The 10,595-nt window shown below is 54.2% G+C and overlaps 1 protein-coding gene across 1 annotated transcript in view; it reads right to left on the bottom strand.

The window, feature by feature from the left end:
* Positions 1-10,595, bottom strand: part of LOC120231459 (myosin-13-like) — a 63,880-nt gene that overhangs the window by 2,339 nt on the left and 50,946 nt on the right. The window contains 11 exon segments of the mRNA XM_039231631.1: positions 434-529; positions 620-724; positions 2,594-2,764; positions 2,854-2,979; positions 5,216-5,419; positions 5,522-5,830; positions 6,609-6,733; positions 7,531-7,696; positions 8,096-8,279; positions 8,653-8,849; positions 10,259-10,377. Coding sequence (XP_039087562.1) covers positions 434-529; positions 620-724; positions 2,594-2,764; positions 2,854-2,979; positions 5,216-5,419; positions 5,522-5,830; positions 6,609-6,733; positions 7,531-7,696; positions 8,096-8,279; positions 8,653-8,849; positions 10,259-10,377 — 1,802 coding nt within the window.

Genomic DNA, 10,595 nt, shown 5'->3' with positions numbered 1-10,595 from the left:
GGGGTGGGGGGGCAGAGTGAGGGGTGGGGGGGATGGGGTGAGGGGCGGGGGGATAGACTGAGGGGGCGGGGGGGCAGAGTGAGGGGCGGGGGGATGAGGTGAGGGGCGGGGGGATAGACTGAGGGGGTGGGGGGCAGAGTGAGGGGTGGGGGGGCAGAGTGACGGTCAGGGGGGATGGGGTGAGGGGCGGGGGGCAGAGTGAGGGTCAGGGGGGAATGGGGTGAGGGGCGGGGGATAGAGTGAGGGGCTGGCATCGTCAGTGAGGCCGGAGGCACCGGGAGCTACAGCTGGGGGCTGAGGGACAGGCTTGCTTGACTCAAACCAGGGCAGGAGGGGTTGGGAGCCTGCAAATGAACACCCACGTCTCTGGCTCCGTGGACCACACAGCAGGGCGCCCTGGCGCCCAGGGCTGGGGTGCCCCCCTGCTACTCACGGCCTCCTCGGCCTGCCTCTTGTAAGCCTTCACTTTGGCCTGAAGCTTGTCCACGAGGTCCTGGAGCCTCAGGATGGTCTTGTGGTCCTCCTCGGCCTGCGAACAGAGTGCCGTGCCAGGTCCCCAGGACCCGCCCCTGCTCCCGGGGGGGGGGGCTGCGCTCGGGGAGGCTTTGGAGACCCTTACCTGGTACGTCATTTCCTTGACTTTGCGCTCGTATTTGTGAGCCCCCTTCAGAGCTTCGGCCCCCCTCTTCTGCTCAGCGTCCAACTCACTTTCCAACTCCCGCACCTGGACGGGGGGTGGGGGGGTGGGGGAGAGCACAGCGTCCGGGTCAGAGCCCCCGGCTTCTCCTGCGGACTCGTGAGTGGGGAGCATTTTCCGGCCCACTCGGGATCCTCTGATTATAGTTTGTAAAAAATGTCTCCTCCTCGCACTTAGGAACCACATTTTATTTATTTTTACAAAAATGTTTATTTATTTTTGAGACACAGAGAGACAGAGTGCAAGCAGGGGAGGGGCAGGGAGAGAGGGAGACGCAGAATCTGAAGCAGCTCCAGGCTCTGAGCTGTCAGCACAGAGTTGGATGTGGGGCTCAAACTCACGACCCTCAAGATTCTGACCTGAGCTGAAGTCAGATGCCTAACTGACTGAGCCCCCCAGGCTCCCCTGCCTTTGCTGAAGTCTTGAGGGGACAGGACAGTCACCGAGAACACAGGTCACTAACTGTGGCCCTGACTGGCCCCACAGTCCAGAGAGAGCTGAGAAGTGAGGGTGGTGGCCGGCCACGGGGAATCCCAGCGGCCACAGACGCGGGCAGCTCGGGGCCCGTGGACTCAGCAGACCAACCTCGAAATCCGCCAGCGGCACAGGTTAACTCTGGGCACCGTTCGGAGCGGATCCCTGGGAAGCTGTTCCCAGTATGTTCTACAGAACACTGGTGTTCTTGGCAATGCTCTTGTGGCCTCTGCGGTTTACAGAACTAAAGAAAACTGCCGGCTGGGATTGGAGGCCAGTCGAGGTGCTCGCATGTGAGGGGGAGCCTGGCCGAGGGCCCCCTGCCAGCCCAGGAATCAAAGAATCACGGAGGGTAGGTAGCATGGGATCTCATAGCTCCCTCAGTGGAGGGGTCCGTGAGAAGGACGGACCTAAACTCCTTTGACAGAGTGTGGCTGGGAGTGATGAAAAAGAAGCACTTAAAGACTTTTGGGGGAACGCGCTTAGCGCAGAGCCTGATGCTGGGATTGAACTCGCCAACCGTGAGATCATAACCTGAGCAGAAATCAAGAGTCCACGTTCAACTGACTGAGCCACCAGGCGCCCCCTGGTGTTGGCTTTTGTTACTCACGTGTCCACATCCTTTTTTTTAGTCAAAAGACCCCTTTTACAGTGTGTACGTGCTGGTGACCACGCCCTTGGGAGACTGGCATGGAGACTGATGCACGTGAGGCCCTTCCCGGCTGGGAGAGGTTGTCTCCTTCCCTTGGCCTCTCACCCCCTTCTTCTCCCCCGTTTCCATTTCCTCCCTCTGGGACAACAGGGACCTTCTTCAAACTACCCCCCAAGGAGTGCTTTTCCAGAACACCAACTGATTATGGAGCCCATTTTCAAAACAAATGAAAAAAAAAAAACCCCATCTAAAGGGAGAAGCAATGGGTACAGGAAACCAAGGGAGAAATTAGCAAAGAAAGGAAAACAAATACAAAGAAGGTCCCAGATACAGACAGAGAGGGATCGCCTGGGGCAGGGCGTTGAATTTTCTTGGGGGCATCGGCCCTGGGGGAGGGGCCAGTCTGGGACGGAGCACTGTGTTGCTGACTGCACGGGACCGGGAGATCCGGACGGGGTACGGGAGCTGAAGGTGAAGAGGACCATAGACTTAGGTAGGATGGGCCACTGCTCACCAAGGTGGAGGCTGGCCTGAAACGGGACTTCACCAAATACGCGATTTTAAGAATGTATATTTCCCCTTATTTCCCTGGGTCCGAATTGCTATAAAAACAGGATGTGGGCATTTATAGGTGTCATTGCCCCGCAGCCATCGAGCCACAAGCCCTGTACCGTGGGTGGGGGTGTGTGTTGGGATGTAGGAGGCACGGAGTTTCTGGACTGAGGCTCTGCCCGAGGGGGGCGCTCGGGGAGCCTCTCAAGCCACCCTACCCGGTTCTCCAGCTTCTGGATCTGCTTCTTCCCGCCCTTCAGGGCCAGCTGCTCGGCCTCGTCCAGACGGTGCTGAAGGTCCTTCACCGTCTGCTCCAGGTTCTTCTTCATCCGCTCCAGGTGGGCGCTGGTGTCCTGCTCCTTCTTCAGCTCCTCGGCCATCATGGCCGCCTGTGAGCAGTGAAACAAAACCAGTTGAGAGAGCTGGGCGGGCACACCAGGGTTCAAGTTTGACCACCACCGTGTTGCCCTCTGCTCACATCAGTGATGGCCTTCTTGGCCTTCTCCTCCGCGTTTCTGGACTCCTGCATCGAGTTCTCCACCTCCGCCTGGCACTGTGCTATGTCGGCCTCCAGCTTTTTCTTGGTATTTATCAGGCTCGTGTTCTACAGGGAAAATCATGTGCCAGGGGTACAGGTTATAGTTCTCCCGAGAGGGAGAAAGTTGGGCGAGGAAGGAAACAAATCACGATCATGTTTCTTATTTTCCACGTGGGGATTTGCTAGGTACTCTTTTATTCTTGACCAGTCATAAAATAACTGAGTGAATGATAAAGGTAGATTTTCCCATACTTGAGGAAGAATAGATTATTCAGTAAAAGGTGTTGGAGCAAAGAAAGGATGGGTAGACATAAGTACATAAAACATGAAATACTTCTTTTTTTAAAAGTTTATCTTATTTTGAGAGGGGGTGGAGAGGCAGAGCAAGAGAATCCGAAGCAGGCTCTGAGCTGTCAGCGCAGAGCCCGATGTGGGGCTCGAACTCAGGAACCGTGAGATCATGACCTGAGCCAAAGTCGGATGCTTAACTGACTGAGCCATCTAGGTGTACCTTATGTGAAATAATTCTAATGATCAAAACACACCATAAACAAAGTAGAAAACACTTGCAACGTATATAGGTGAAAAACACTCTCTTCCTTAACTTATAAAAACGACAGATCTCACAAGTAAGAGAACAGGGCACAAAATACAAATAGGCAAAACGCTTCATAGGAAATACAAATAGAATGAAATGTTTCACCTCCTTAGTAATCAAGGAAGTAAACATGTTTAAATGTGAGGTGTTTTTCAACAATAAAATTGGCGAGGATTAAAAGATGCACAGCTGGGGCACCTGGGTGGCTCGGTTGAGTGTCCAACTTCGGCTCAGGTCATGATCTCACGGTTCAAGCCCGCATTGGGCTCTGTGCTGACAGCTCAGAGCCTGGAACCTGCTTCAGATTCTGTGTCTCCCTCTCTCTCTGCCCCTCCCCTGATCACGCTGTGTCCTCTCTCTCTCAAAAATAAATAAATATTAATAAAAAAAATTTTCTTTTAATAGCCAAAGAAGACTATTTAAAGCTGTGGAAATATGTTCAGGCAGGTTGTTAAAGTGAGGATAAGAAGCTGTGAAAAGACTGGTCACATTTGTACAGAAAAATATAATAATTATAGACATCAATAAGAGCTTGTAATGAGAGGGGATGAGCACTGGGTGTTATATGAAAACCAACTTGACAATAAACTATTAAAAAAGGGAAAAAAAAGAAAGATCTCAAAATAGTCACACTGTGGTTGGTATTTTTCTTCTTTTTAAAATTTTTAAAAAATGTTTGTTTATTTTTGAGAGAGAGACAGAGTGCAAGTGGGGGAGGGGCAGAAAGAGAAGGAGACAGAATCCGAAGCAGGTTCCAGGCTCTGAGCTGTCAGCACAGAACCTGACGTGGGGCTTGAACCCACAGACCACAAGATCATGATCCAAGTCACAGTTGGACATTTAACTGACTGAGCCACCCAGGTGCCCCGGGATATTTCTTTTCTTCTATACATTTGCTTGTATTCTCTGTATTTTGCAACAGTGGATTTTTAAAAAAACTTTCATAAAGGCAGGGGCGCCTTGGTGGCTCAGTCAGTTATGTGTCCAACTTGTGATTTCAGCTCAGGTCATGATCTCCCAGTTTGTGTGTTCGAGCCCTGCACTGGGCTCGGTGCTGATGGTGCATAGTCTGCTTGGGATTCTCTCTCTCTCTCTCTGTCTCTCTCTCTCTCTCAAAATTAAACAAATAAAGTTAAACAAATTTTAAAAACTTTTATAAAGGAAGTAACAAATAATTATTTTGTTTTTTTAAAAAACGTTTTTTATTTATTTTTGAGAGAGAGAGAGAGAGAGACAGCGTGAGCAGGGGAGGGTCAAAGAGAGAGGGAGTCACAGAATCTGGAACAGGCTCCAGGCTCTGAGCTATCAGCACAGAGCCCGACACGGGGCTCGAACCCACAGACTGTGAGATCATGACCTGAGCCGAAGTCGGACGCTCACCCTACTGAGCCCCCCAGGCGCCCCAACAAATATTTATTTTGAAAGATAATTCTAATTTTCCAAGATCGGGGCTTGGATGTTGCCTCCTCCGGTCTCTCTATATAATAATTCGTTCTTGCCGCCTCTGATCTCCCCACAGCGTGCATCGGCTCGTATCTTCAGATGAATGACAGCTCAGAAATCTGGCATCTGGAGCCCAGTTATTCCAAGAACTACAGCTTGAGGCAACTTGGTCTTGACCGCTGGCCTGGCAGGAAGGGCAGGTGCCGCCTTCCACTGTCCGGGCCCCGCCTGCCCCTCCTGGCCCCCACGGGACGGACGCACCTGCGAGTTCAGCAGCTGCACACGGTCGCTGGTGTCCAGCAGCTCCTGTTCGGACAGCCTGCGGGTCCGCTCCGCCTGCTCCAGGGCCGCCTTCATCTCCTCCAGCTCCTCCAGCAGGAGGCCGTTCCTGCGCTCCACAGTGGCCAGCTGCTCCTTGAGGTCCTCGTTGCTCCTGAGGGCGTCGTCCAGGTGCAGCTGCGAGTCCTTCGGGGTGCAGGGGGTGCGGGGGGGAGAACCGGCGTGAGGCCGGAGCCTGGGGCGGGCTGCGAGTCCGCGGGGCCCGCCCCAGCCTGCCTGCGCGCTGACCTTGAGCTGGCCCTGCACGGTGCGCAGGTGTCTCTGGGTCTCTGCCACCTGGCGGCTGGAATGGCCCAGCTGCACCTCCATCTCGTTGAGGTCGCCCTCCATCTTCTTCTTCAGCCTCAGGGCCTCGTTCCGGCTCCGGACCTCCGCATCCAGCAAGCCCTGCACGGCCTCTGCGGCCCTCTGGCTGTTTCTCTTCAGCTGCTCGATTTCTTCGTCCTTCTCAGTGACCCTGCGGTCAAGCTCCAATTTCACCTGGCCCAACTCCAGTTGGACGCGCAAGATCTTGCTCTCTTCGTGTTCCAGGGAACCCTGATAAAAGCAGAGGGGTAACTGGGGGGTGGTGGTGTGGGTGGCCGTCTTTCTGAACGGCCCTTTTCTACCCCGTCTTCCTGAATGGCCCTTTTCTGCCCCATTACGATAAAATGGGCATTATTCTACCCATTTTACAGAGGAGTAGGGGTCAAGCAATTTCCCCTCAGATGACCCTTACTAGTGACGAAGCCGGAAATAAACCTGTGTACCTGTTACGGACAATTTTATGTCAGGAGGACAGAGCATCTTTTTGAGTTCGTAAAACCTTTATTGGGCGAGTCTATCCTAAGTGACTGTAAGTCAGGGCTCGCCTAGTCCCTAAAATGACAGGGTCATTGCCTACCCGTCATCCTGCATTAAGCACATTTCCCTAGACGCAGCTCCACAGTCCGCCCGCCCTGCGCTGGCCACGCTGATGAGGGCATCGGGACACTGAGTCTGTGTGCTGACTTTTACAGAACTCCCGGCGGCCAAAGATGGTCATGTGTGACTCTGAAAAGATGGCTCTCAGGGTGTTTGGTGATTAAGGACTTGCTTCCTGAGAGGAAGACATTGAGGGCATAACGAACACATATATTTATTTTTAAGAGGGGAGATGTGATGAGCCGAGCCGGAGGGGCCCCTGGAGGCGAAACACAGCCCAGCTGTTTCCCCGGGGACGGCTGGATGTTAATCTCCTCTGCATCTCCTGGCAGGAGATGGCCCCAAAGTCATGGTCAAGTCCCCCCTCCTTCGGCGTCCCGCCCTCCCGAGCCGTCACGTCCCAGACGCTTACCTCCGCCTCCTCCAGGGCAGCCTGGAGGTCTGACTTTTCCTGCTCCACCTGCTTCTTGGTCTTTTCCACTTCCTGAAGGTTCCTGCCCGTTTCCGCAATCTGCTCGGTTAAGTCGGAAATCTCTTCTGCAAAGAACAGGCTCTATTTAGGCCATTTCATCCTGTTCCAGGCAACCGCTAAGGCATTTTGCCGGGAGTCGTGGGGGGACCGGGGATTCGTTCACATTTACAGAGGACAGGATACAGTGGAGCCCTTCAACTGAGGGGCCAGAAGGACACGGGTGTTGCCTCGCCGGACATTGCACAGAGCAGTGGCGAGAACACCGCGTGGCCCTTAGAACTTCACAAGGTGTGTACCAGGCAAGGGCCAGGGGAGGAAATTGTGGACTCAATGCATAGAATATAGAATCACGGTCTTTAGGAGCCAGAAGAGGTTTTAGGGGGAATCGGGTCTGGTCTGATCTTGCAGATCAGGAGTCTGAGGTCCTAAGGGACTTAGGGACATGTTCGAGGACACAAAGCCACATAGAGATGGAATGCATAGAAAACCTTGGCCCCTAAGAAGAGGTGAGCTTCGCAATTCATTTTGTCTTTTTTGCTGCAGAATGAGACCTTGGTGTGACTGCCATACATTAGCAGGGCTGAGCTCCAGGGTCAGCTGAGCAGATGGAGGGGGGTGTGGAGAGAGCTCACCTTGCAGATTTTTAAAAAAAGTTTATTACTTATTTTGAGAGAGACAGAGACAGCATGAGATGGGGACAGGCAGAGACAGAGAGAGAGGAGAGAAAGAAGCCCAAGCAGGCTCCATGCTGTCTGCACAGAGCCCGGCACGGGGCTTGAACCCATGGACCCTGAGATCATGACCTGAGTGGAAACCAAGAATCGGACGCTTAACCGCCTGAGCCCCCCAGGTGCCCCATCACCTTGCAGATTTTTGTTCTCCCGCCTCAGGGTCTCCAGCTGGTCCACCACCTCCTCGTAGGCATTCTGCATCTTGAAGATTTCGGTACCAAGTGACCTAGATCCTTTCTGAGCAGCTTCCAACTCAGCCTGACTCTTGTCCAGCTTTTGCTTCCACTCTGCAAGGACCTGGGAGATGACCAAGGGACACGTGAGCAGCGGAAAGGGCCAGAGAACCTGGGGGCGCCCATGAAAACAAGGAGCGTGTGTCAGCAATGCCACGGTTTCACCCTCCCATCCTGGGGCCCCAAGAAACAGGATGGGTCGCATTCTAGATCACGGGCTTCGGGCTCTGATTTTCCCACAGGTCGTCTGCTGTGTTCCCAGAGGTGTTAGGGTCTTCGAAGTAATCAGAATCAGCTTTCTCTAAAAATTCGCTTTGGAGACACCGTCACAAAAGCAAAGAGGCCCTGCAAATCCCAACTGCCCACACTGATCTGCTGCTCGGAGGGTCTCCCTGAGGGCAGGTGCATCTTGCGCATCCAAGCGGGAGAAGCTGCGGATCTCGGGAGACGGGGGTGCGCAGACCTTATCCAGGTCTCTCTGCTTCCTGTCCAGGACGACGCGGGCTGTGTTGGTGCGTTCCAAGTCCAGCATCAGATCGTCCACTTCCCCCTGAAGCCTCTGCTTGGTCTTCTCCAGGGAGGCGCACTTAGCGCTCACCGCCTCTGTGTTCTCCTCTGCTTCCTGGAGCCTCTGTGCCAGCTTTTTCCTAAAAGAACCAGATATTTTCCCCCTTGGACTATTCAGAACTACCCGTTGGACTGGATGAGGAGGGACAGTCTGTTCAGGACGGGAACTTGGTAAGACCAAGCCCTAGAAAGTGATGAGCGGACAGGGTCTAGGTATCGCCTGAAGAATCGCCAAGTGCTGGGTGGCAAAGCAGGCCACCGGGAAGCCACCGAGGGAACAGGTGGGATGGACAGTCCCAGGGGAGGGACAGGGAGGCCCTATCTGAAAAATTAAGAAAATTCAAGGGCCCAGGGAGGAAGGAAGAGGGAGTCTCTCCAAGTAGGCAGAATGATCCGTCCCTCCACTTGTTTTCCCGGGGTCACCTCTCCCGCCGCATCCCGGGACCCCCGTACTTGGCCTCCTCCAGCTCCTCTGTGCGCTGGATGGCGTCCGTCTCTTATTTGGTCCTCCACTGGGCCACCTCGCTGTTGGCCTTGGACAGCGCCCTCTGCAGCTCGGCCTTGGACTCCTGCTCTTCCTCGTACTGTTCCCGCAGCAGGTCACAGTCGTGGCGGGAGGACTGCAGCGCGTGGGCCAGCGCGTTCTTGGCCTGCGGCAGCACGATGGTGACATTGCAGAGGCGTCTGGCCGTCTTCCAAGCTACGGTGTTTTCACTTTAAACCGCCATTTCCCAGCGCGAACTATTCCCAAGCTGCCTTCGCAAAGCTTCGCCACATCCGTGTATGTCCCATTTTATTGAAAAACTTTTTTCCGGCTGACACCCTTATTATATTTAAATGTATGTATTTCAGAAGTAAACTATTAAACTGCGTTAGATAGCAGAGCATTAGCGTTTGCCATAAACAGGAGGGAACCGTAAGAATAAACGCCGTGGAGATTGAGCATCGTTATCTATCACCTAGCTAGGTACTTTCTGGCGCGGCTCTGTGCCGGAGGCCTCCTCTCTGTATAAGGAAAATAAGCGCATGCTAGAGAGATGGTATCCAAATTGAGATCTTTTCCTTATGCAACCAGGAGAATGGAAACAGAACGAGAAAGGAGTAATTTGCTCGCTATTTGATGCCATGCTATGGAAAGCCTTCCCTGAGCTGAGCTGCTACGGTACCCTGGCCAGAGGGCAGCCTCATTCCTATAATGGACCTTCTCGTTGCATGTTCATACTCTGCTTCTTGCCACGACCCCCACCCCAGCCCCCCAAAGACCGTTAGCAAACGACAGGAAGATGGGAGACTAGATAAAGTGCTTGTTCTTTCTTAGGCGTAAGTGGAGCTCAGGAAAATTCCAGAAGATTGCCTTGTAAGTCTTAGACGGTGCGTGGCCACCTCAAATATCAGAGTATAGTGTTGTGGACCCCTGGACTCCTAACGCTTGAACACACACCGGCAGCATTTATTAGGCACCTGCTGTGTGCACTGCTCTACTGGGCACTGTACCTACTGTTTACCATGAGGGAAAAATTATTCTTGCCTCGGCGTTTATAGACCAGTGGGGATGTGGTCATGATGGACGTAAATATCTCAATATCAGAGTCAAGACCGTGATGACGATGTGCGAGTTTATGTACGTGCCCCAAACGGGCCCCGAAAGCCACGCAGTGATTTTGGAGGAGAGCTGAAGAGCAGGTGCCGTAGCAGGCGACACATGAGTGATGTGGAAGGAAGAGGAGGGCCTTTCGGGTGGCCAGGATGAGGAAAGAATACACGGGGGGAGGTAGGGATGGTCAGGCTGGTGCAGTGAATGGGGTGGGGGGCTGCCCTGGCCGGAGAGGGATGTTTACCAGAGCACCGCGTGGGGGGCAGAGGAACCCAGAGGATGGGGCACCCCGGCTCTGAGGAAGGAGATGCAAGGCCCAAGTCCTGTAACCTCAGAGGATAAGTTACTAAAGGTTCCTGCGCAGCAGAGGAGAAACGTGGGGGTTCCTGCCATTGCACCGCCTGCGACCAGTGTTGGTGGCTTCTGGGGTTCTGGCTGCGCCGTCCCAGAAAGAGGCATTCCTACCTTGGTTTCTTCTTCCAGTTGCCTCTTAAGCTCCTCCACCTGCTGGGTGAGGGCCTGCTTGCCTTTGGTGAGCTGTGAAATCAGAGACTCCTTCTCTTCCACTTGATGGCTCAGCTCCCCTGCCAAACAGACGTGGGAGTGTCCCCGCCGCCCTCTTCCAGGGCCCTCCGGCACCCCAGACCCCGCCCACACCCGGAGCCCCGCCCACACCTCAGAGCCCCGCCCTCTCCCACGGCCCGCCCTCACCCCGGAGCCCCGCCCTCACCCGGAGCCCCGCCCACACCTCAGAGCCCCGCCCTCTCCCACGGCCCGCCCTCACCCCGGAGCCCCGCCCACA

Source organism: Hyaena hyaena, unplaced genomic scaffold, assembly GCF_003009895.1.
Source record: "Hyaena hyaena isolate Hyena2069 unplaced genomic scaffold, ASM300989v1 scaffold_58, whole genome shotgun sequence".
Classification (NCBI taxonomy): domain Eukaryota; kingdom Metazoa; phylum Chordata; class Mammalia; order Carnivora; family Hyaenidae; genus Hyaena; species Hyaena hyaena.
The sequence above is the reverse complement of the archived record's forward strand: the minus strand, read 5'-3'. Positions and strand labels throughout refer to the sequence as shown.